At 49.3% G+C, this 25,423-nt stretch overlaps 1 protein-coding gene across 6 annotated transcripts in view; it reads right to left on the minus strand.

Moving 5' to 3' along the window:
* The window catches only part of LOC122373024 (zinc finger protein 84-like), a 54,010-nt gene that overhangs the window by 15,556 nt on the left and 13,031 nt on the right, over nt 1-25,423 (minus strand). For all 6 annotated transcript variants that reach the window (XM_043350750.1, XM_043350751.1, XM_043350749.1 and 3 more), the window contains 3 exons: nt 17,254-17,474; nt 16,960-17,108; nt 14,472-14,605 (listed from right to left, as the gene is read on the minus strand). In XM_043350750.1, coding sequence (XP_043206685.1) covers nt 14,472-14,605; nt 16,960-17,108; nt 17,254-17,474 — 504 coding nt within the window. The remainder of the gene's footprint in view (nt 1-14,471; nt 14,606-16,959; nt 17,109-17,253; nt 17,475-25,423) is intronic.

Below are 25,423 nucleotides of genomic sequence, written 5' to 3' on the forward strand. Positions count from 1 at the left end.
GTGGCATATGTATGGCCGATTCGGAGCCTGCACAAGATCACCTCGTTGGACCGGTTGTCTTGCAAGCAAGACCTCCATGGCTCCAAAGTCGGCTTCACCTCACGGAGCTTTCCGCCTCCACGTAGGCTCCACTCTGCCTGCCACTCAGAGAGAATGAAAGATCGCACAGCCGAATAAAGGTCACGCGCCGGCAATGGCAGACGTCGAGTGCAGGAGGCTGCGGCCGCGCGCCTCGCGGCCGCATCTGCCAGCTCGTTGCCGTGTATGCCGACGTGGCTGGGAATCCAGCAGAACTGAACAAATTTTCCCGATTGTTCCACTGACTGAAGTCGAGCTAAAATGTCTTGAACGATCGGGTCAACTGGATTAAAACTCCGTAACGCCAAAAGGCTACTTAGGGAGTCCGATAAAATCAAGTAAGAAAGGCCGTCCGACACCTCGATAAAACACAGAGCCTTCTCGATGGCGACTAGCTCAGATGAAAACACCGAGGCAAAAGAAGATAGAGAGAATGAGCGGGTATCGCGACCTGCGATAAAAGCACATCCCACTCCCTCAGGTGTTTTTGATCCGTCTGTAAAAACGGTGTTAAAACCATCGTACGAGACGATGTGTTGCAAGGCCCTGACTCGCGCCTCACAAGGCAGCAAGTCATCCTTCTTAACTTCGGAGAGTGAGAGATCTACTTGAGGTTTTGCGTGTTTCCAAGGCGGAGAGGACGTACCCCAGCTACGTCGTACGACATGTAAACCTATGTTGGCTGCGGAGAAGAGACCTCTCATGCGCGCTCCAAAGCAGAGCGATTGTCGCGCTCTGTCAAGTCGAGTGTAGTAGGTGGAGAAGACGTACGGATACGTCGGATGCGTCGGGAACTGACGCAGTTTCAGCGCATAGCGCATCCCAAGCATCTGGCGGCGTAGGGATAGAGGCGGCTCGTGCGCCTCAGCAAGAAGGCTGCTGCTGGGCGAGGTGCGGAATGCTCCGGTGGCGACACGGATTGCAGCATGATGGACTGCGTCGAGGACCTTTTTGCTGGATTGGCTCGCTGAATCGTACACAAAAGAAGCGTAATCCAGCTTCGACCGAACTATCGATCGGTACAGGAGAAGAAGGGTCCTGCGGTCCGCCCCATAAGATGTGCGAGTAACACATTTTAAAACGTTCAGGGATTTAAAACACCGTTCCCGAAGCGTTCTAAAATGTTCCTTATACGTCAAGCGACTGTCAAAATAAATCCCAAGGAACTTCGCCACCGGCCGAGTGGGAATCACCTGTCCGTAGAGCTTGATTCCCAAAGCTAGGTCGTCACAACGTCGGCGGCAAAAGTGCATTGCCACGGTCTTCGCTGTGGAAAAAGGAAGACCATTCTTACCGCTCCACCTCTCCAAACGTGTTACGGCGAGCTGCAGCTGTCTAGCCGCGTGTCGAGCGCTTGAAGCAGCAAACCAGATGGCAAAATCGTCGACAAAAAGCGATCTCCCGATGGAAACCGGGAGGTCGTCGACGATGTCATTGATTGCCACCGCGAACAACGCCACACTAAGCACCCCACCCTGGGGAACTCCGTTCTCCTGGGTAAAACTGCTCGAGAAATCACTGCCAACTCGGAATTTAAACCGACGACCCGATAAAAAATTATTGATAAAGAGGCCCATCCGGCCGCGTATGCCGTACTTATATACTTTGGACAGTATGCTGTGTCGTAAGACTGTATCATAGGCCGCCTCAATATCAAAGAACAGTGCTCCAAGGTGCTTCTTTTCAGTAAAACAGGTGCGTATCTCGGTGTCAAGGGCTAAAATGTGGTCAACAGGGCTGCGGTGCTTTCTAAAACCGCACTGGGCGTTTGTAAAAACACCGTGATGTTCCAGAAACCAGCTAAAACGCACATTGACCATCTTCTCCATCAGCTTTGAAAGCGATGATGTGAGAGAGATGGGCCGATAATGGAGAGGGTCATGTCCCGACTTGCCAGCCTTCAAGATAGGAATGATAATGGCTTCCCGCCAGGTCTCAGGGAAGGTGCCAGTCTCCCAAAGCGAATTGAAGGTTTCTAGCAGCGCCTCGAGGGCAACCGTGGGTAGATGACGGAGCATGTCGTTGTGGACTGCATCCGGACCTTCTGAGACGCTGCGCAACGAGCTGATGGCAGACGTGAGTTCAGCCATAGAGAAAGGCTCGTTGTACACCAAATTTTCAGCTGTGCTGAAGTCCACGGCGGCTGGTGCAGGTCGTGAGGACGGCTCTCCTCGGCAGCGCTGATAGAGTGCACGGCCTATCGTCTCTGCGACGTCTGAAGGGTGAGATATGTCCGTGTTGTTCACTCTTAAAACCGGAAGCGGAACAGAGCTGAACCGGCCTTCAATGCGCTTCATGCGTGCCCATATCTGGGTCGTAGGAGTAAAACGGTTTAAGGAACTTACGTAAGTGCGCCATGAAACAGCCTTTGCCTCCTTTAAAACGCGTCGGGCAAAAGCCCGCGCTCTCTTAAAAGCGATGAGGTTCTCAGTAGTACTACTCCGGTCAAACTTTCTAAAAGCGCGCTTCCTGGCACGAATCGCATCTCCGCATTCCTTGGTCCACCACGGGACCGGAGGACGACGAGGCTGACTCGACGTCTTGGGTATGCACCCGTTTGCGGAGTCAATGAGTAAACATGTAAAATCCTCTGTAGACATCACAGAGGGGTCGGCTCTGGATAAAACAGAGGCCTCTACAGCGGCCTGGAATTCGCCCCAGTCGGCTTTCCGAACATTCCACCTAGGTGGACGGTTGCCTGACACTGGGGACTCCTGGTGCTCCAGCCACACTGGGAAGTGGTCGCTCCCGAGTGGGTCGTCATGGACGGACCAGGTAAAAAGCTGAGCTAGCCGCGGACTGACTAAGCTCAGGTCCAGAGCCGATGTTTGACCGGAGGGTGTTGTAAAATGGGTGCGCTGTCCTGTATTTACTGAGTAAATACAGGACAGCGCACTGAGACTGAGCTTGAATTGGAGGAAGAGGAATGGATATGGGCGAAAATTAAAACGCAAAATCAAACTATTCTTATTTGTTGTACATATCTGCCGCCAAATTCAAACGCTAATAGACAACAAAGTTTCATTGAACGTTTTTCGGAAAGCGTAAGCCTCGCTCAAAAACACTCACCAACTGTAACCATCATTTTAGGAGACTTTAACGCCGGGAACGTGTATCTCAACAACATGACTAATCACAGTGGTATCACGACCTTCGACCTAAGACTCCAAGACACTGCTAGCATGCTAGGACTCAGCCAACTTATCACACAACCCACCCGAATGACAAACGACAAAAGCAACTTACGCGACTTAATATTTACAGACAATACTGACATTATTATCGATAGTGGGATATTACCTTCGTTTTCACGTTTAGACCATTTCCCAATATTTGCGACTGTATGTACTGCTTTTCCACGACACACGACAGACCTCACTCATAAAACGATATGGGATTATGCAAACCTTAACTCACAACTTCTTACCAGACTTTTACAAGACACTGACTGGGAACAAATTCTGGACAACGACATAGACACAGCAACCGAACTGTTTATAGAGGCTTTATCAAGTGCTGCCGACGCATCGATTCCAAAAAAGATAGTTAGAGACAAATTTCAAAAGCCATGGACGACAAACGACCTAAAAACACAAATAAGGAAACGCGACAGACTGTTCAGACGAGCCAAACAAACTCAGACTGCCTACGACTGGGACCGATGGAAATATCAACGAAACAAAGTGACATCGATGAACAAAAGGCTGAAGCGACAACACATCCAACACCAAGTGGAGAAACTTTTGACACTTAAGCACGACCCACGCAAGTACCACCAAACACTACGCACAATGACAGGACGAACACGCGACTACACTATTCCACCGCTAGAGGGACATAACGGAGACATATTAACTGACGACTTCGAAAAAGCGACGCTATTAAACAATCATTTCGCCAGTCAAGCGACGGTCGACTTAACCGGCACACACAGACATCCACTAAATCATGACTCAGACAGAACGCCGGTGCCCACTCTGGGTGAACTGATGACATCCGAGAGAGAGGTTCTCCAAATACTAAATTCACTCGATCCTAACAAATCAACGGGCCCCGATGAAATTTCAGTAAAATTTATCAAGTTAACCGCTCTCATCATCGCAGAACCATTGTCCAAACTTTTTAACATGTCACTAAGTCAGGGAATTTATCCATCGAAATTTAAAGAAGCAAACATAAAACCAATTTTCAAAAACAAGGGATCACCTTCTGACTACACTTGTTACCGTCCCATCAGTATACTTTCATCGTTATCTAAAGTCTTCGAAAAAATTGTCTTCAAGGGTATATATTCCCATTTATTGAATCATTCTCTTTTGACCGACAAGCAGAGTGGGTACCGGCGTAGCCACAGTACAGAACAACAGCTTTTATACCTGACTCACAACTTGTACAAATCACTGGACATGGGACGAGACTTTACTGCTATCTACCTCGACATTTCTAAATACTTTGACAAGATCTGGCATGACGGACTATTGTACAAGAGTAAGCACGACTTCGGAATTACTGACTCACTTTTCGACTGGTTAAAATCATATCTTTGTGACAGGACACACCGAGTACGGATCAACAGCACATTCTCGGCCACTAAAACAATAAATGCGGGCTGCCCGCAGGGATCCGTACTCGGGCCTTTGCTGGCACTTATGTATCTCGACGGACTTTCAAGACGAATAAAGAATGACATTCTCTTTTTCGCTGACGACACATCTATCTACGCCTCGCACACGACAGCAGACATTGACGCCGTACAGCTATCACTACAACAAGACCTCGACGAAATCCACAAATATGGTCGAGAATGGGCAATTACATTCAACGCTACGAAGACCATCCAACAAACATTTTCACACAGACATCAGTACACACCACCAAAGCTCACTTTCGAGGGCGCAAACGTACCCATTCATGAAACTCATACTCACCTTGGCTTGACACTTTCTAAGGACCTACGCTTCCACCAACACGTCAATGCAATATGCAACAAGGTACACAAATCACTCAGTCCACTCTACTCCATTGCACGTTACATACCAAGGCCCATTCTCGACCAAATTTACAAGACGTATATAAGACCTTACTTTGACTACTGTGACACAATATATGACGGACACATAACAATACAAGACGCTGCCCGACTTGACACGCTACAAAACAGAGCAGGGAGACTTGTGACGGGGGCTATGTTCAGGACGTCAACCGAAAAACTTCTACAAGACTTGGGCTGGGACAAACTGACTGTAAGACGACAAATACACAAACTCACTTTATATCATACATTCACTAATCCAAGACACCAAACGCCAAACTATATCACGATGATCATGCCAGAAACACGTGCAGAAAACACCGGCAGAACACTACGCAACTCCAACACACACACCATGCCTCCCAACCGAACCACATCCTTCCAGAAGTCCTTTTTCCCCTCAACAGGCAAATCCTGGAACCAGCTTCCCGAATCCATCCGATCCCTTCCTCCTCGTTCCTTTCAAAGAGAGATCTCGAAGCGACTGGGGGTGCCTGGGCCTTCTCCCTTTTACAAAATTGGCACTAAAATGGGCAATATTTTCCATTCTAGGCTACGAATGCAAATGTCACAACTAAATTCACATTTATTTCAAATACAAAGGCACGATACACCTGAATGTGCTTGTGGCTTTGAAACAGAAAATATTCATCATTTCATTCTCGCGTGTCCCAACTATAATTTGCAGAGAGAGGAACTTTACCGGGACATGTTGCAAATTTTTGGCGAAAATTTTGGTCAAATGTCAACTACACGGTTATTACGTGTTCTTTTGCATGGCGACGATCTTGGCGGCGGGGACTGTCGTGCGGTGGCTCAGCATTTCCAAAATTTCTTGCTTCGTTCGCACAGATTTACCTATTAATTTACCTACCTCATTCAGTTTTGTGGGCGGCGTCCCCGGTGGGCTGAGTGACGTCAGCGCGGGTTGGGTCGGTGGCCTGTCGTGGCGGCGGCAGTGGTAGTTTTGTTTCATTACGCTACGTTACCTTCATTACGATGTATGTTTATGTTATAATCGACGTTGATCTGAAGGCTATGTTCATGTTGTTTTATGTTTATGATGTCTATCTGATTATGTTACAAGAGGTGGTGCCTAGAGTCAAGCACAATGTGCTTTTGCACCACTCTTATATTATTTTGCTTTATCTCTGTTATTCATGTTCATTTTCCGATCGTTTTACTTATAGGTTGTCGATGCGCAATAAACATTTTGGAATGGAATGGAATGGAAAAATTTAAAATACACAGCGCCTCATCGCGGATAAAAGATTCTAAAAGTCGACCACGAGTGCCAGTCGTGTCGCATCCCCAATTCCCCACGCCAGGCTATGGGCATTAAAATCGCCGACTACCAGGACCGGAGGTGGAAGCTCATCGACAAGTCGATGCAGCTCAACCACCGGGAGCGCTATACCTGGTGGTAGGTATAAAGAGCACACTGTCAGTTCCCGGTGGATGAAATCAACTCTGGCGGCCACCGCCTGCAAGGGAGTCTGCAGCGGCACCTGGCGAGCAGGTACGCTGTGGTGAACCGCCAGAAGCACACCTCCATGGGCAATGGTAGGGGTGTCCAGGTCTCTTCTAAAAACAGAGTAGCCCTTAATGGCAAAGGTAACGTTTGGCGCTAGCTTGGTCTCCTGGAGACCTAAAACAAGGGGTGTGCGCCAACGGATAAGAGACTGTAGATCCTGGTAGTTGGCCCGGAGGCCTCTACAGTTCCACTGTAGAATAAAAGGCGTGGTTAAAAAGGCGCAAAAAGGGCGCGTATAACATGAGGCAAAGGCGCACACAGATACCTGACTGACCACAAAAAAGGTAAAAAGCACCGAGAGAAATGCACCTGGTAAAAAAGCGCAATAGCGCGAAAAAGATAAAAGGATAAAAGAGGAAATGACTAGACTGAAAGACTAGACTAGGTCCTCTAACTCCGAGGAGGCGCTCCCCCCGTAACGGATACGGGGATGCCCCGAGCCCTCTCGGTGTAGCCTCCCTTCAGCAGAGGCAGATCGGGCGTGGCTCGAGCCCTGCTGGGGCTTTTTCGCCCGGGGGGCGTCACCCTCCGAGGGTGACCAGCTCGGGGGCGTCTGCCGCTTGGCGAGGCGCCCTGGAGCCGCGGAGGTCTGTTGCCGCCCCGACGGGGATGTCGAGGCAGCGGCCTGTGTCCTCGACACAGGCGTCTCTGGCAGCGGCGGTGGTGGCCGCCGCTGCGGAGGTGGAGGAGGCGGCGGGGGACCCATGATGGGCCGAGTCCCCGCCTCAGGTGTCTCCGGGGTGTCAGCGGCAACAGCCGCATTGGCACTCCCGGAGGCGGAGTCCGCAGACGAGGCTTCCTTAGCCTCGAGGGCCTTCTGGACGAGGCGAGCCCTCCTCGCCTCTCGTGCCCTCCTCTCCTCCTCTCCCCGCCGCAGCGCCTCCTGCACCGCCGTAGACGGTCGGGGGCGGGGCGGGGTGGGTGGCGCCTTACCCTGCGCCGGGGGGCGCCGACCACCCTGTCGGCGCTGGACGACGGCCCAGCCGTCTCCATCACCGTTCGCGGCTGGAGCGGGACTGGGTGGACCCCACACTGACTCTTGAGCAGCCTGCTCTGTGTTGCTCGGCGGCGCACGAGGCGCCGTGGTGTCCGCTGAGTCACCAGTGGCTACGACGGTGAGGCCGAATCGTTTGAGAAGCTGCACGAGCTGTGCTACACTCATCTGGGAGGCATCGGTAGAGTTTGTGACTCTCACCTTCTGGGCATACGAGGTCTTCGGGTGACTCTGGTTGTACACCTCCCGGGCCTCTTTGAAAGACAAATTTCTGGTAGCCTTGATGGTCATGATCTCTTTCTCCTTGGCGTATGCAGGGCAAGACCTATCATACGCGGAGTGCGGCGTCTGCCCCTCTCCGCAGTTGACGCATCGGGGGGTCTCCGAGTCACAGGTTTCGTCAGTGTGGTCCTGCGAAGCACACTTGGAGCACGTGGGTCTTCCTCGGCAGTTGTCCTTTGTGTGGCCGAAACGTTGGCAGCGGAAGCAGCGCATGGGCGCTGGGACGAAAGGCCGCACGCGAACCTTCACGTAGCCCACGCGAATCTCACTCGGCAAGTCAGTAGAGTCAAAAGTTAGAATGATGTTGTTGGTCGAGACCGTGCCTCTCTTCGTCATGATGCGGCGAGCCGCTGTCACGCCGAAATCGGCGAGCCCGTCCGCAATGTCCTCGTCGCTCACTCCCCTCAGATCGAAGCAGTTAATGACCCCTCGTGAGGAGTTCTTAGAGCGGTGGGGCTCCACTGTAAGCGGGATGGAGACGAGCCTCCGGCCGGATGCCCGTCCCTCGGAGAACACGAAGCGAGTAGCGTCCAACGCTTTCGCCGCCTCCTCGCTTTTCCTGAACTCGACCTCCAGCGCGCCATCACGCATCCGGTCACAACGAACGATTGAACCAAACCGGTCGCAGCCATCCTTCCGCTGGAAGGGCGACAGAGAGCTCAGCTCCCTGTCTGCGCTCCGGAAGATAAGGATCTTAGGAGATCGTGGACCTTTCTCGAGCACCGTTCGCCTGTCGGCCGAGGCCAACGGGCGAGGATCGGCCGAGGCCGAGGGATTGGACTGGGGGGAAGGGGGATCGGTCAAGTTATCCATGTGAAAGAGTTGGTCTCCGCCAGCTCGGCCGCCGACGCTCCGCAACGGCGCCGCTACAAGGCCTGGGACGGCCGAGCTGACTGTACGGGACTTGGCGGCACCTTCCGAGAGGGAGAGAGAGACTCACCACCCCCCACGGTCGGATACCGCCTCCTCCCTTGACGCCTCGCCGAGTCACCGCCAGGGGCAGCGACAGATCAGTCCCACCGACGGAGGACGAGCACAAGTGCCCGAACCCCGGCGGCGACACCTCTCCGACACCACCCCCGGCGGCATCACGACTGGGAATGGCTCCTCAAGTGCGGCGCCCCACTGAGTGTCCCGCCCTTACAGAACTCAGGGCCAAAGAGGCGTGTTGCCCAGCCACCGCGACTGGCTCCGCACGGTGGGGGGCTCAACCTCCAGGATCCCGTTGTCCTGGGGTACGGGTCGGCTCGCCTAGCCTAGTAAAACCGGCTGGTACCCGAGGGGACGCCACTCCCCTTACACTAGCCCAACTCGGCTGTGTTCCTGCGGGTGCGAAAAAAAAAACGAAAAAAAGGGGGGAAAGGAATCAGAAAGCTGTGATCGAACGAAACGCGGACATCCGGTGAGAAGCAAAGCAAAAGCAAACAAAGACCGCTCAAGAGAAACAAAACCACGGAAACCAAGAAAAGTCGGGCCGTACCATCTGTCCATCCAGTGATCAAAAGCAAATCGTAAGCAAGCATGGGTCAAGCTGGGGCCGAGGGGGCGCTACTCCCCTTGCTGGCCGAGGCCAGGGCCGCCGCGGGGCGAGGGCCCAAGGAGCCCAGTCCAACAGCGACCCAGGCCACTGCCAACCCCCTGCGGGGCCAATCCAGCAGGCAATCCATCCGGCAACCAAAGCAAGTCCAGGTCAAACGCGCGTCAAGCTGGGGCCGAGGGGGCGCTACTCCCCTTACTGGCCGAAGTCACAGCCGCCGCAAAGCCGGGGCCAGATGACCTCGGCTAAGCAGCAGCTCTGACCACGGTCAGCCCCCTGCGGGGCAGCTCTCGGATCCATGCACAGTCTGTTCTTGACCTCGTAGCGTAAAACAAAGACCACCATTAGACTCCCCGTGACGAGCTGCATCGAATCAACACCCATTTAATGCAAAACTATCAACTTTGAAATTTGACCTTTTTGACCTGACCTTGACCTGACCTCCACCAGAAAGTGACCTAAACCGTACCTGATGGTCTTATAACCAACACCACTGAGTTGGAAATGAAAAATTGGCCATAAAACATGCATCGCACAACCTTAGTAAAGTTGGGTTCATGTGGTGACCCTTGGTGACCTTTGATGACCTGACCTGTGACCTGACCTGGTATGACAAGTGACCTCTAATAGCAACATATGTACTAGACAACTGACGTCCTATCGCTGATTTTCGGCAAAATGCGTTTTACTCGGTGTTGTAGCGCTTTCCCTAGAAGACCCGTGAACGGTGAAACATTTTATCTTTGACCTGACCTGTGACGTCATCGGTGACCCCGAGGTCAATGAAATTTGGTTTCCTTCGGCAAATATGACAGGGCTATCGAACGCCGTTTAAATTTTCCGGTTCCGTCCAGTAGTTTCGGAGATACGGGGGGGGGGCAAATAAATGCCCCCCCCCATCGCGCGGAAGGTGGCCGGGAGGCCCACCGCCTGCCGGGTAACGGAAATTTCTGAGTATGAGCGGCCGGCCGGCCATGCGGGCGCTTTTGCGACTTGCGAGGCTTATATCTCAGCAACCACTTGACCGATTTACACGCGGTAAGTTTTGTAGGGTAGCTTCATTCCTTCTACCAAGTATTGGACTATTCCCGATGCATGTGGGTGACCCCTTATGCACGTGCCACATGCAAAACGAAGAGGTGTCAGTTTTGTAATTGTTGCAATATCTCGGTAACTATGTACTTGGCCGATTGCGCTGAAAGTTGGCAACTAGGTAGGCACCCACTAGGCACTGCATATCCCTGTGCCAGAGTTGGGGTGCTGCTGCACGTGCGCACGTGCAGGGGTCGTTTCCAGGGCCCAATCTTACCAATGCCGTGAATAGGATTTGGCAGCACTGGGCGGAGTTTACGGGACTGATAGCAAAGACATCCTTTTTATTTACATCCAGCTAATCTTGGCTAATGATTTTGATAGCGTGAATGATTGTGAATGCTGCCTGAACGAATGAATTAGTGAGTGTGGAATAGTTCTGAAAGTTACCAAATGCCGTGAATGCGCATTCACGGCATTTGGTAAGATTGGGCCCAGATCTCGAGAACGGCTGGACCGATGACGCTCAAATTTGGTACACAGTTAGGGACCAGTTAGTAGGGTGCCGTGCACAAGTCAGTTGGGGCTCATTTTGCACGTGCGCACGTGCAGGGTGCCGCTTCCAAATCTCGAGAACGGCTGGGCCGATTATGCTCAAATTTGGCACATCGCTAGAGACCGGTTAGTAGGGTGCCTTGCACAAGTCAGTTGGACGTACCCCCTCGCAATTTCGCACGTGCAAGGCCCACCCTCTCGCTCGCTCCGTTAGTCGCCCCAAAAGGCGTTATACTGGTTTATGTTCACGACAGAGTTTGAAATAAACAACCAACTCGTTCCTTTTGCAGTGCGATTGTCGTCTAAAGCAATCTACGTTTGGCGGCCATTACGATTGGCTGTTGTTATCACTGGGCAGCGCTTAACTCATGAGTCGTAAGCTCGTAAATCAAGTGTGGCTCCTCACTTGCACTGATTCAAATGAATCGAGTTTAAGCCTAGTCCGTTGAAAAATTAAGGATTTCAGGCGAATCCAAGACGAGTCACGATGCTTATCGTTTGAGTCAGCATTGGGGCATCTGGATCGTCACACCAGTCATGAGTCGAGTCAATCCAGAATTCATGAGTTAAGCAGAATCTTGGGCGTCAATCTTTCAGGTTGTCTCAGCTCTGTAATGGTTACCTATCTCTCTGAATCACATGCCCGGCCAAATGGCCCAGATACTGGGGTAATTTGGCCGCCGTGCAGTCTTGCATAGGCGGCGGAACGGGGAGGGCACCGGAGCACCGTGCCCCCCTTTGATTTTGGCATGTTAACATTAGCCCTACGGGCGCTGCATGGAAAGAATGGGACCAAAAGTCGGCAGTGCCCCCCCCCCCCTTAATTGAAGGTGTTCCGCCGCTACTGGTTCAGGAGACCGATTTTCTTCCAGGCCTCCTTTGAGGAGGTGTTGCCCGTCCGCACGGCTCTGGTGTGCTGATACAGCAGGAGTTGGTCGCTGCTGAGGTCGGCGATGGTGTTGTCCGGCAGATCCAGCTCTGGGCCGCTCACCGGTCGGAACTTCACGAGAGAAAGACGGTGCACAGAGGCGCCGGCTGCCTTGCCCAACAGCCCCGTGAATGATCCGGGTGAAGTCCACTGGTTTTGCCGCCCAAGTTCAAACAAACAAGTCTCAAACGATGTCCAGACCAGAGCCCTGCCGGCGCGGTAACGGGGACAAGGGCCCGTGTGGCGTGTAGGTACTGTATATCTAAAAAGTACGTCCCCTGCTTTGGGCCTCCCACGTTAGGCGAATCGGTAACTTGGCTGAATCCGCCACCGAGGTAGGGAGGGTCGGAGAGGGTCGGAGAGGGGAAGGAGGGGGAGGGAGGGGCACCCGCTCGGCACCAGGCGATACCCGGCTGCCCCGCGCTCCCGCCCTGACCTCCATCCTGCCCTCAGGCGAGGACCGATTTCCTCGGCCCGTAGCGGCTGAGCGGTAAAGCCGAGCTCGAGAGACTTACCTTCATTGGCCCAATCTTATAAAAGGGGTGCTTTCTATACATAGCATTAGGTAATATTTATAGTAATACCAGCAGTGGATGTGGTAAAATATAGTCCAAAACAATCGAAAGCACACCACTGATGGATAATAATACGCCACCCCATTCCAGTAAAGCCACCCACATCTATAGAGGGTGTAATTTCTTAGGGCGTATAATTCACATGGATGGTAAACAGACACACTACCGAAGTTTATTAACCCGCGCCCCGTAGGGCTACCGGCGGACCCTACCACCCGTAGGGGGGGGGGGGCCGTTTCGGCCCCCCCCTAAGATCTCGGAAAGTTACCGGCCGATTTTCAAAATTCAAACGGCATTTGATAGCCCTACCCGGGAACTACCTTGTGACCAAATTTCATTGACCTAGGTCAAACCGATGACGTCACAGGTCAGGTCAAAGGTCAGATTTTCACCGTTCACAGGCAATTCAAGAAATGTGCTGTGAAATCGAGTAAATTGGTAATTTATTGAAAACCATCGATGGTATATTGTTCGTCAAACACATACTTTGCTATCTGAGGTCACTGATACCAGGTCAGGTCACAGCGAGGTCAGGTCACCGGGGGTCACAATATGAATGTGTCGTGTGATACATGTTTTATGGTCCATTTTACATGACAAATGCGATTATGTGGGTTAGGCAGCCTTTGGGGCCAGCCTAGGTCACGTTTCGGTGAAGGTCAGGTCAAGGTCAGGTCAAATTAGGTCAAATTTCAAAGTTGATATTTTTGCATAAAATGGGTATCCATTCGATGCAGCTCATCACGGGGAGTCTAATGGTGGTCTTTGTTTTGCTCTACGAGTTCTAGAATTGCCAAAAATTGAGTTTGAAAATTTGACGTCATCATTTTTGAACAGTTTTTTCGCTATAACTTGGCCAAAAAACGAGGTATCGATCTGAAATTTGGTATGTAGATAGAAGACGGTAGGTACTATCACATATATTCCGGTTTTTTTTCGAAACTCAAAAAACTTTTTGGATGTTTTTGCTAATATATCCAAAAAAATGCTTTTTTGATTTTTGGGGATCAAAACTCAAAAATTTCAAAAATCCGAGATAGCAGTTTTGTAGCCCTGTCAATTCTACACCTTTTATGTCTTGATCATTTTTCTGTATCTTCAAAGCTGTAGGCCTGACAGGTCTTCTCGCGAAGGTCTTTTTTCGGTCGAAAATGACAGAGCATGACGTCACTCTGACGTCATTTGTGGCCAACCTATCACAGCCTCTGGAAAAATTTTTGGTCACAATGTGTAAAATTGATGCCCGGAGGGGTCCTGAAAGTTTGGTGGCGATATCTCCAGCCGTTTAGGAGATATCGACCGAAAAGGACAGGGGGGGGGGGGGCCGTTTCGGCCCCCCCCCCTACGGGGCGCGGGTTAAATCGGCCGCTGGGACCGTCAAGATACGATGGACTGAAATGCAAGAGAACCATTTTGCATTTAATAGCCGTTCTCTGCGCCTTACCTTTAGCCAGTGACGCCATATCCATTCCACGGTATTTATAACATTAGTCTCAGCACCCAATTTCATATAATGAAATTAAATTTCATGCCTGATTTTTTTTTAACCTTGGCTGAAGCGACCCTTCGGGCGCTCTTATGCCTTGTATTGCAAGCAATAATTTTTAAATATCATGCAGAAATAAAAAACAGATTTTGACGCAGCAGCCGTCTAAAGCTTTTTAACTGAAAACGCTCGATTAAAACAGGGATATGTCCTTAGTTTCAACAAAATATGATTTTCAAAGGACAACGAGCGAAATATCGTCAATTAACCAGGTGTAAGACATGACCTAATGCCATGCAGTGTTAACTCCGACTACGGAGTCGAAATCGGTAAGATTTAAGCGACTTAACTCCGACTACAGGCAAACCTGCCGACTCCGATCGACTCCGACTCAGCCCTAGATACCATAGCTCTCGGAGCCGCAAACGATGAACTGACCTGAAGATGAAGGTCCGGCCGGAGAGGAAGTCACAGACTCCTCAGACGTCTCCGAGTGGACGGTCAGCTCCCGGGCCGAGTCGTCTCCGTAGTACACCAGCAGCTCAGAGCCCCGCGGAACGGGCTTTGACGTCCTGCGTAGGTCAATAGATATGTCATAATTGATTAATGTATAACGTATATGCACTATGCAGTCAATATAGAATTAGTAATTAATAGCACATAATTATTTAACCCTCGCATGTGTGCGGCGTTTGCCAGCTCCTAACGTGTAGCGGGGGGGGGGGGGGGGTCGGTTGGACCCCTTCCCCCTTGCCGTTTGGCCCCTGATCGAGCTAGAGCTTCGCGGAAAAAAACGAGCGTGTTGCCCGTGACGAGAGGAAGCCAATGATGCCCAATTTTAAGGTCCTAGGTCATTGGTTGACCTTCCAAGTCAGGTCAATGACCCAAAAGTCGGGAAAATCGGGACCTGTTAGAAAGTCAAAGTGTGGCTGCTATGGGGTTTTTCGGGGTGCTGATCACGAATATCGTGTTAGTTTTGATCACAGATGATATCCTTAAGCATTTAGACCAGGTCAGGTCAGGTCAGGTCAACAAGTAGGGGTCGTGATGGGTATTCGTAGTAGGTGTCAACCGCCTCTGACAGCTTCGTAACATGTTACGAAGGCACCAAAACTACTTCGTAAATGTTCAAATGGTTTCTAAATTCGAATTAAACTAAAATAACTAGCCTAGAAACATGTAAAACTCGAAAAAGTGAACCGAGGTCACCAAAGGCCAATGACCTGACCTGACCTTCAGGTGACCTTGACATCCACCCTAATGCACGGGAGCAACATCGAATCACATGTTGAACGTTTGAAACCACGAAAAGCTTGCAAACGCGCGGCTAATGCGAGCCGACATACGCCGAATCGCGATTCCGGCCAAACATGGCCTCGAGAAATGATATGATATATGTATATGTACCGAAAATGCGTAATTCTATACTGCCTTTCTCAACGGAGTTTGAAACGAAGGTGCCGGGTATGTCGATGGCTGTGCAGGGTGCACAGTAATGTGTTTTTGATAGAATTTTGTAAATTTTTATACCGTTATATTTGATTAGTTCATTCCCACAATTGATAATACATCGACTTCAGACTTTGTGAAAGCGTTGGCAGGCTTGTAGTCCATAAATTGAAAGCAAGCATTAGATGCTTACCACGCTTCATCTTTTTGCGCCAGTTTCGTCTAAAATATGTCACGGCGCGACGGGGACAATTATAACATTCTTGCAGGGGTTAAATGTAACAGGTTATAGGTCACAGGCCATTAGGTCAAGGCCATCAAATTTTCAAGGTACAGGGTGACACAAAAAAAAACGGTCATCACCAAATTTCGAATAACTTCGGAAGTTTTATTCAGATCATCACCAAACTTCGGCCACTTAAGGTCACACCTATGTAGCATACATCCACCAAGTTTCAAGTCTTCATAACGAATACTTTTAGTACAGTGTGTGTTTTACTGACGCTCCACAATGTGCTCCAGGTGAGCGCCACGGCGCTGCAGGGCGTTGGCACACTTGCATCCGGCGGGCAAAGCTGTCGATAACCCGATGGCTGTGCACTTTACAGAGTGCAATGGCCTCTGGAGACAGTGCTCAGGGGGTCAGTTCATCGGTGTGCTACCCCTGAAACGTTATTCTTATCGGGTTATCGACAACTTTGCCCGCCGGATGCAGGTGTGCCTACGCCCTGCAGCGCCGGGGCGCTCACCTGGAGCACATTGTGGAGCGTCCGTAAAACACACACTGTACTAAAAGTATTCGTAGTGAAGACTTGAAACTTGGTGGATGTCTGCTACATAGGTGTGACCTAAAGTGGCCGAAGTTTGGTGGTGATCTGAATAAAACTTCCGAAGTTATTCGAATTTTGGTGATGACCGTTTTTTTTTGTGTCACCCTGTACATACGTCTTCTGCCACTCGTAGATGAAACATTGCTAGAATTAAGAGAACTGTAAGCTTTGTGGCAATCGGCAGCTTTTTACTCGATTTATTTGCGAAAAGCCGAGGGAGAACAGGTCCATCCAACCCCCGTATAAGTACAAGGTTTTAAGCCTTTTTTTCCTGAGAAGAACCGTTCCTGTACCATGTCTGGGAAGATGAACAAGTGTTCAACACGTTTGTTTAATCAAAGTTTTGGAAAAAATTGTGTTGCTGTAACCTGTTAGTTAACATGGTAAAATTGTCCCCGGGTGGTTTTACTTTTGATCCCGTACCTGGGGTGAATTGTAACAGCTGAACGGACTTTTTGGGACCACAATTTTGACCCGAAAAAGATGTATTTCGGAAATGTTTAAACTGCAATTATAAGACAAAACATCATATGTAGTTTATGAAAATAAAAGAAGGAACTCTATAACTGCAAACGTTTTTGCACCACATGATCAAATGCAAAAAAAGCTACCATTGAACCCGGTCTCCCCTTGAGTCGTGTCCTTACTTGTCCCGGTCCACCTCAGTGAACCCGATGGAGTCCTCAGACGGTGACGGTGATCGATGTCGGAACTTTTCCTCCTTCACCAGCGAATGGAGAGCGTGGTCCGACAAAGGATCGTCGTCCCGCACCGAGGGAGACGACGGCCGCTCAACCTAGAGCAGATAAAAAAAAAATCGGAAACGTTAAACGAAACATGTTACCCACTTCACTGAATTGGGACATATCTTACATGTGCATAACAAGTTGGTAGAAAAAAAGCAATAATGAGAAATGAGCACCAAGCATTTGTCCGCTTACCCTTGGTGAAGTGACTTCAATCTTTATCTCCTCCTTCACAACTGGCCGAAAGTCGCTCTCAGAGCCACTGTCTATGGGAGTAGAGTCCCTCAGCCTCTGAGACTTCCTCACACACTGTGATGAGACCCATTCTTCGTCACTGTCAGGAGAGCCCTCCCGAGACCACTTTGGTTCTTCTGGTGACGTTGACGCAGCCCGCATGAGCGGCAGTAGTTCAGACACTGGTGGAATAGGGGTCCAAAGACACTTGTCAGTTCACGTCGAATATAACTATACCGAATCACAATAAGCCAAGTAGATAGGTAGCAAGACAGTAATTAAGCAGTTCCTTATACATAGTATTAACCAGTATAACGCCTTTTGGGGCGACTAACGGAGCGAGCGAGAGGGTGGGCCTTGCACGTGCGAAATTTCGAGGGGGTACCTCCAACTGACTTGTGCACGGCACCCTACTGACCGGCTTCTAGCGATGTGCCAAATTTGAGCACAATCGGCCCAGCCGTTCTCGAGATCTGGGAGCGGCATTCTGCACGTGCGCACGTGCAAAATGGGTCCCAACTGACTTGTGCACGGCACCCTACTAACTGGTCCCTAACCGTGTACCAAATTTGAGCGCCATCGGTCCAGCCGTTCTCGAGATCTGGAAACGACACCTGCACGTGCGCACGTGCAGCAGCACCCCAACTCTGGCACATGGATATGCAGTGCCTAGTGAGTGCCTACCTTCATGCCAACTTTCAGCGCAATCGGCCAAGTAGGGGAGAGTGGGGCAAAGCGGCCACCCGGGGCAAAGCGGCCACCCATCGTTTTAGCCCTCCACATCTAGTGTCAGTTCCAATTTATGGTTTCTAATTATACTTCTCTTCGCGGCCGTTCGAATGAGCCAGACCGTGGTTTCACGCCCATCGCCATTGTTCTGTGAAACACGGAAAAGCATTTCTTGCCAGGTTACCAACTATGTTTACAGTTTTTAAATGTTATCTTATTCCATAACCATTTGGAATTTTTATAAGCGCTCTTGTCCATGCATTGTTTGGTTATCGTACATGACTCATACCAATTTTAATGCTTTTTACTCCACTTATAGCTGAGCTGGAATATTTTTGCCTCGGACGGTATGCGCGGGGCAAAGTGGCCGGGGCAAAGTGGCCAGCCCCCAATTGGCCATAACTTGTTTCCATCTGGATAAAAACATTATTTGTATTCAAATGTGTCGTCAGGCATTCAGTTTGACCATTTTTCGGTTACAAGAGTTACCAAATAATGCAGTTAAGTGTTTTTCTATGAAAATCCTTTATTTGTTTATCTACAGGTGGGAAGATAACTAAGTAAACATCCATCCTCGCTTGAACCTTGTCACCATCAAATACCCTAGTCGTATATGAGGCAACTATTCAGTTTCTCATATCGGGACTTGAGAAGTCGCCGGTGGCCGCTTTGCCTCAGGGATGGGGCAAAGTGGCCAATATGCTATAGGTTTAAAGTTTTGTCAATATCTCCCATATGTGAACGCCTTTGGAAATGAAACGCAGTTGGAATAAAAGGCAATTTAATAGGGATCACATTGGTATAGAAAGAATCTTTCCAAGTTTAGAAATCAAGCGTCGGTATCGTAAGAAGCGTTAGGGTGGCCGCTTTGCCCCACTCTCCCCTAGTTACCGAGATATTGCAACAATTACAAAACTGACACCTCTTCGTTTTGCACGTGGCACGTGCATAAGGGGTCACCCACATGCATCGGGAATAGTCCAATACTTGGTAGAAGGAATGAAGCTACCCTACAAAAATTACCGCGTGTAAATCGGTCAAGTGGTTGCTGAGATATAAGCCTCGCAAAAGCGTCCGCACGGCCGGCCGGCCGCTCATACTCAGAAATTTCCGTTAATCTAAGGAAAGACTCCGCTCGCTTCGCTCGCTCCGTAATGACACGTAATATCATCAATGTCAATGATTACGGAGCGAGCGAAGCGAGCGTAGTCTTTCCTTAGATTAACGGAAATTTCTGAGTATGAGCGGCCGGCCGGCCGGCCGGCCGTGCGGACGCTTTTGCGAGGCTTATATCTCAGCAACCACTTGACCGATTTACACGCGGTAATTTTTGTAGGGTAGCTTCATTCCTTCTACCAAGTATTGGACTATTCCCGATGCATGTGCGTGACCCCTTATGCACGTGCCACGTGCAAAACGAAGAGGTGTCAGTTTTGTAATTGTTGCAAAATCTCGGTAACTACTTGGCCGATTGCGCTGAAAGTTGGCATGTAGGTAGGCACCCACTAGGCACTGCATATCCATGTGCCAGAGTTGGGGTGCTGCTGCACGTGCGCACGTGCAGGGGTCGTTTCCAGATATTGAAAACGGCTGGACCGATTGCGCTCAAATTTGGTACACGGTTACGGAGCAGTTAGTAGGGTGCCGTGCACAAGTCAGTTGGGACCCATTTTGCACGTGCGCACGTGCAGGGTGCCGCTTTCAGATCTCAAGAACGGCTGGGCCGATTGTGCTCAAATTTGGCACATCGCTAGAAACCGGTCAGTAGGGTGCCGTGCACAAGTCAGTTGGAGGTACCCCTCGAAATTTCGCACGTGCAAGACTCACCCCCTCGCTCGCTCCGTTAGTCGCCCCAAAAGGCGCTATACTGGTACAGTATGTCAACAACAATGTACCAAAAAGCAGATTGTAAAGGCCTGGCTACACTATGCGTTTTCTGCGTGCGTTTTTGCAGGTTTGCGTGTTTTGCGTAATATCGTTCTAGGAAAAAATTTATAAACAATATAATTTTTACTTTGGTTATATACAAAAGCTAATATAACTCTTAGGTAACTAAAATTTAAGGTGAAAAACATCACAAAAACGTAATATCGTTCTTTTTTCTAGAACGATATCACGCAAAACACGCAAACACGCAAAAAACGCACTAAGAAAACGCGTAGTGTAGCCAGGCCTTTACAAGGCAAATATAGTAGGGTACTCACACGCCCAGTGTTGATAGCCACTGGTTTTAACCCTGTTGGCAGAAAGCCTACTTGTCTACCTGACCTGACCTGGTCTGCCCTTAACCCGCGAGTTGCTGGGGGGGGGGGAGCGTTAAACGCCCCCACTTTTTTCGCCGGGTCATAGCATAAAAACGGCGCGGCGCAGGCGCGCCAAATTTTGGGTACCTGTAGGGAATTGATTGAAGTTCATTGTGACAAAGTTTCAAAAAAATCGGTCGGAAAATTTTTTGTGATATCGAGGTTTTAGTGACGTCATGATTTCTGACTTTTCGACCAAAAACGGCATATGTTCAAAAAATCATATAAAATCACAGAATAGACATACAGACATGCCGTAAACGCCATTAGACTGCCAATACCATGAACAATTAAATGGCTATCTTCGATTATTGATTATCGTTCCGCATTTTCCAAAATCTTGAACTGAATCTTGGCAATTTCTCGTGACTACTTCACGACCATGATACATGCATTTCTTAAATTGAACTTTTTTAGCCAAACACGTACATATATGATAAAATGAATGTCACCATCGTGTTCTACGCCCCAAATTACCCATAAAACATGTGTCACAGGCTGCGAATATCAGTTTTGATTTTCGAGGATATGTGCCTACCGGGTTGACCTGACCTTGAACCTGACCTATGCTTGACTGACCCCTACATGGAGCTGACACTCTTGTAGGCCTTATATGATGGATTGTGCACCGTTTTGACAGAGTTTATGACGAGAGGCGCCCATTGCGAAGTCCTGAAGTCCATACTACTGAAAGCCCGATTTCAGGTGTTTGACCTGACCTTGACCCGACCTGTGACCTCAAAATTCAACTTAAAAGTACTCATCTGAAGCGTCTCGTCGCGTTCTTTCGTTTGCCGCCTCGTGCGTTTCGCTGCGCCTATTGGTTCTCGAGTTATCGGCTGGGGGCGTTTAACGCCCCCCCCCCCCAGCAAACGGTGGGTGGCGAAATACCCCAGCAACTGCCGGGTTAATGCATAGTCATCGTCTTGGTTCAAAACTAGTATAACATTTGTAAACTGGACCTCGTTAGCCCAATAACAACCTCAATTCATACAGTTCTAGCAGGTCCAGATGTTCCCTACTTTTGGGAGTTGACGTGGGATGTTCGAAGCCCTTGACATTGGGTACCTATCATCGGCTTTCTCTCGTCTTGGCATGCTCGTTTTTTCAGCGAAGCTCTAGCTCGATCAAGAGCCGAAAGCACTCTTAGTGTTACTTCAGTATACCTAAACATGTTAGCAACTGGGAAAATACTAATAAGCGTATTCAATAGACAGCTCTCAATACGCAGCTCTTTCAAAGCCCTTTCGCCAACTTCGCCTCAGATTTGACCTAAGGTCTGTGGCTTGGCTTGCAGAAGACGAACAGCCAAATGAACGGATTTTGTCGAGACATTTGCTCTATAACAACTTATGATTTACCCCGCGTTCGATGTCTCTTGGACTGTCTCGAACGACGAAGATTCTACGCCGTCCGGCCAATCACGTTCCAATTTTTCTCCTCTGGCACCTGAGCAAAAATGTTATTTTGGGACGTTGATGAGCTATTGCCCCCCCCCCCCCCCTTAGTTTTTTCCGATATAGCTCCAGAACCGCTGCGCCGAATCCGATCGTCACCAAACTTTCAGTACCCTACCGGGAGTAGCTACCAGTATAACGCCTTTTGGGGCGACTAACGGAGCGAGCGAGAGGGTGAGCCTTGCACGTGCGAAATTTCGACGAGGTACCTCCAGCTGACTTGTGCACGGCACCCTACTAACCGGTCTCTAGCGATGTGCCAAATTTGAGCACAATCGGCCCAGCCGTTCTCGAGATCTGGAAGCGGCACCCTGCACGTGCGCACGTGCAAAATGGGTCCCAACTGAGTTTTGCACGGCACCCTACTAACCGGTCCCTAACCATGTGCCAAATTTAAGCGCCATCGGTCCAGCCGTTCTCGAGATCTGGAATCGACCCCTGCACGTGCGCACGTGCAGCAGCACCCCAATTCTGGCACATGGATATGTATTGCCTAGTGGGTGCCTACCTACATGCCAACTTTCAGCGCAATCGGCCAAGTAGTTACCGAGATATTGCAACAATTACAAAAGTGACACCTCTTCGTTTTGCACGTGGCACGTGCATAAGGGGTCACTCACATGCATCGGCAATAGTCCAATACTTGGTAGAAGGAATGAAGCTACCCTACAAAAATTACCGCATGTAAATCGGTCAAGTGGTTGCTGAGATATAAGCCTCGCAAAAGCGTGACCACGGCCGGCCGGCCGGCCGGCCGCTCATACTCAGAAATTTCCGTTAATCTAAGGAAAGACTACGCTCGCTTCGCTCGCTCCGTAATTACACATTGTGACCAAACAGTTTTCCAAAAATAGCTCAAGGTCGGCGGCTAATGACGTCGGATTTACGTCATTTCTACCATTTTCGACCCCAAAAAAAGGTTTCGCGGGAAGAGCCTAGGCTTTAGAGAAAGGTACAGAAAAAAGATTAAACATAAAAGGTGTAGAACAGCCAACAGGGCTACAAAACTGCTGTCTCGGATTTGTGAAATTTTTGGATTTTGACCTCCAAAAAACAAAAAGTATTTTTTAATATAATAGGCGAAAATTCAAAAAGATTTTTGAATTAAAAAAAGGAATATATGTAATAGTCCCTACCGCCTTCAATCCACGTCCAAATTTGAGATCCATGCCTTGTTATTTCCCTCTTTTGCACTCATCCCTCTTTTGTCATTTTTCACCTTAGAGCAATATTGGGGTCACCAGAGGTCATCAAAGGTCAAAATTTGCCAATTGTCATTATATTTTTCAGAAAACATGCCGCTATCTCATGAACTATGGTAGCTAGAAAAACGCATGGAAGAGCAATAGATAGCTTTTGAACTCTTCTTTTGAAAAGGTCATTTATCAATATTGACCTCAGGTCAACGGTTTAGCCTCCAGAGGGCAAAAACTCCAAAAATAGCTGTTTTTACGAAAAGTGTTTTTCGACAATAACTTTAGACTACAAAAAGTCACAACATTTCTATTGCCAGAATCGTGTTCCCCTCGCCGAGACGCGTCGAATGAACTAGAATTTGACCTTGAAAGATCAAAATTTGACCTCAGGTCAAGGTCATGACCTTACCGGAAAAGGTCATGTTGCATATCAGTCGATGCGTCTCAACAAGACAAACACAATGAGACCATCCCCAGCGTTCTATCTCTTTCCAATCGCGAGTTATTGGCAAAAAAACTGTTTGTAGCCTCAAGTGACCTCGGATGACCTGTCTAGAGGCTATCAGCAAAAATGACACCTTGGTCATCACGCGTGGACTAAATCATTGTGATTCTGAAATATTTGGACTGTTCCGATGCGTACACACGGATCTAGAGGCATTTTCATTTTTCTCCATTGACTTGTAATGGAAAGGTCACGCCACTGACCTGACCTTAGGTCACGGATATAAAAAATCCGAGATATACAAATTGTAGGCGCCCATAACAGCATGCAATCCACCAAGTTTGAAACCTTTCTGACAAACACTGTAGGCTGGACATGATTGCAAACATTTTTTTAGGCTTGGTCAGTTAACTTGACCTGGTGACCTGACCTGACATGACCTGGGGTCAAAAATTTCACACATTATCCAAAATTGATGTACCAAAAGCTACCCCAAGCGGTGCGGCGCGTAGGTTTTTTATTCACACGCAAAAAACGCGACAGGGTGGTAACATATGCCCCCCCCCCACTCTGGGGCGAAAGTTAAAGGTAGTGTGCCACCTTCGAATGATTTCTCATTTTATTTTTCCTAGGATAAGAAGCTTCTGTTTTTACCTAATATCGCAAAAAAAATCAAAAATGGGCCTAAAATAAGTGCTTTTTTCGCCTAAAACTTTATCGGTTTTTCGATATGTATAACAATTATAGTGGGCTGACCTGCAAACAGGCGTCGGCAACAAGCACGAATGCGGCGCACATGTGACAATAAGCAAAGGTCATTATAGAGTTACGACGTACGGGAATGAGTTATCAGCTGTCTAATCGTAGACAACACAATGTCGAATTTAAACTGTAAGCCTGTATTGGTATTGTTTCTTTAATTTGGCTGTCGTCTGTCGAACATCAAATTATGGTTTGAAATATTATTTTATGTAAAATAATTGATAGGAAACAGCCGTCTCTAAAGTTATGACCCCATCTCACCACATGAAAGTGGCAGATGTGACAATGATCAGCTGACGCATTTTTCTTGGCCGAAGTCAGAGCGCGCGGCCCGACGCATCACCACCGCACCACAAAGTATGAGCAGAAGCCGCGCCCAAAGCCAGGGCCCCGGTAACGTGAGGTAGCCGAGTCGGGGCAGCGTGCGCTGACCCAAGCCGGGGCCGCGGCTTTGGGCGCGGTCTACCGCATCCCCGCGGGCAGCTCCGGGCTATCACATGACACCGGGAGGACGCGCGGCCCCGGCTTGGGTCAGCGCACGCTGCCCCGACTCGGCTACCTCACGTTACCGGGGCCCTGGCTTTGGGCGCGGTCTACCGCACCACCTAACAGGCGTGTTCGAAACCGCAGGAGATGATGATGAACGGGTTTATCGAAACTTGATTGGATGAGCCTATCGGTAATAGCGATTTCAGTGTGTGCATTTATTGTTCATAGTGGTGTGAAATGTGGTTGGGGTACGACCGACAACCCGTCGGGGCGAATTTCGCACCGGGATACTCAAAATTTGAAGAATTTAAGACGTTTCCATGAGTTTTGAAGGTATGGATAAGTTCTAAAAATCCGGTTCTCCTTATCTGGGCCATTAACTCCATACGGTCCAGGAAAGCTGGCACACTACCTTTAAACCGAACGTTTGGACAAAATTCTGCCATGCAACTGGAATTGCGCGATCGGGTGGTAGGGTCAGGGTCAGCACAACAGCTATGCTTAGTGCAGGCTCTAACTCCTTAAATCCGCCCATTCAACCATTCGGACTAAATTTATAAAAAGGGTTAGGTTGTAGGGTTGTAGGGTAGGTTGGTAGGTTGTAGGATGGCAGGTTGTAGGGTAGGTTGGTAGGTTGTAGGTTGTAGGTTGGCAGGTTGTAGGTTGGTAGGTTGTAGGCCAGACTGGAAAAAATACACGTTATGCCGAATATGTCCGACGTAGTGGCGGGATTGCGCCGAAAATTTCAGC

Source organism: Amphibalanus amphitrite, unplaced genomic scaffold, assembly GCF_019059575.1.
Source record: "Amphibalanus amphitrite isolate SeventyFive unplaced genomic scaffold, NRLGWU_Aamphi_draft 001433F_arrow, whole genome shotgun sequence".
Taxonomy (NCBI): domain Eukaryota; kingdom Metazoa; phylum Arthropoda; class Thecostraca; order Balanomorpha; family Balanidae; genus Amphibalanus; species Amphibalanus amphitrite.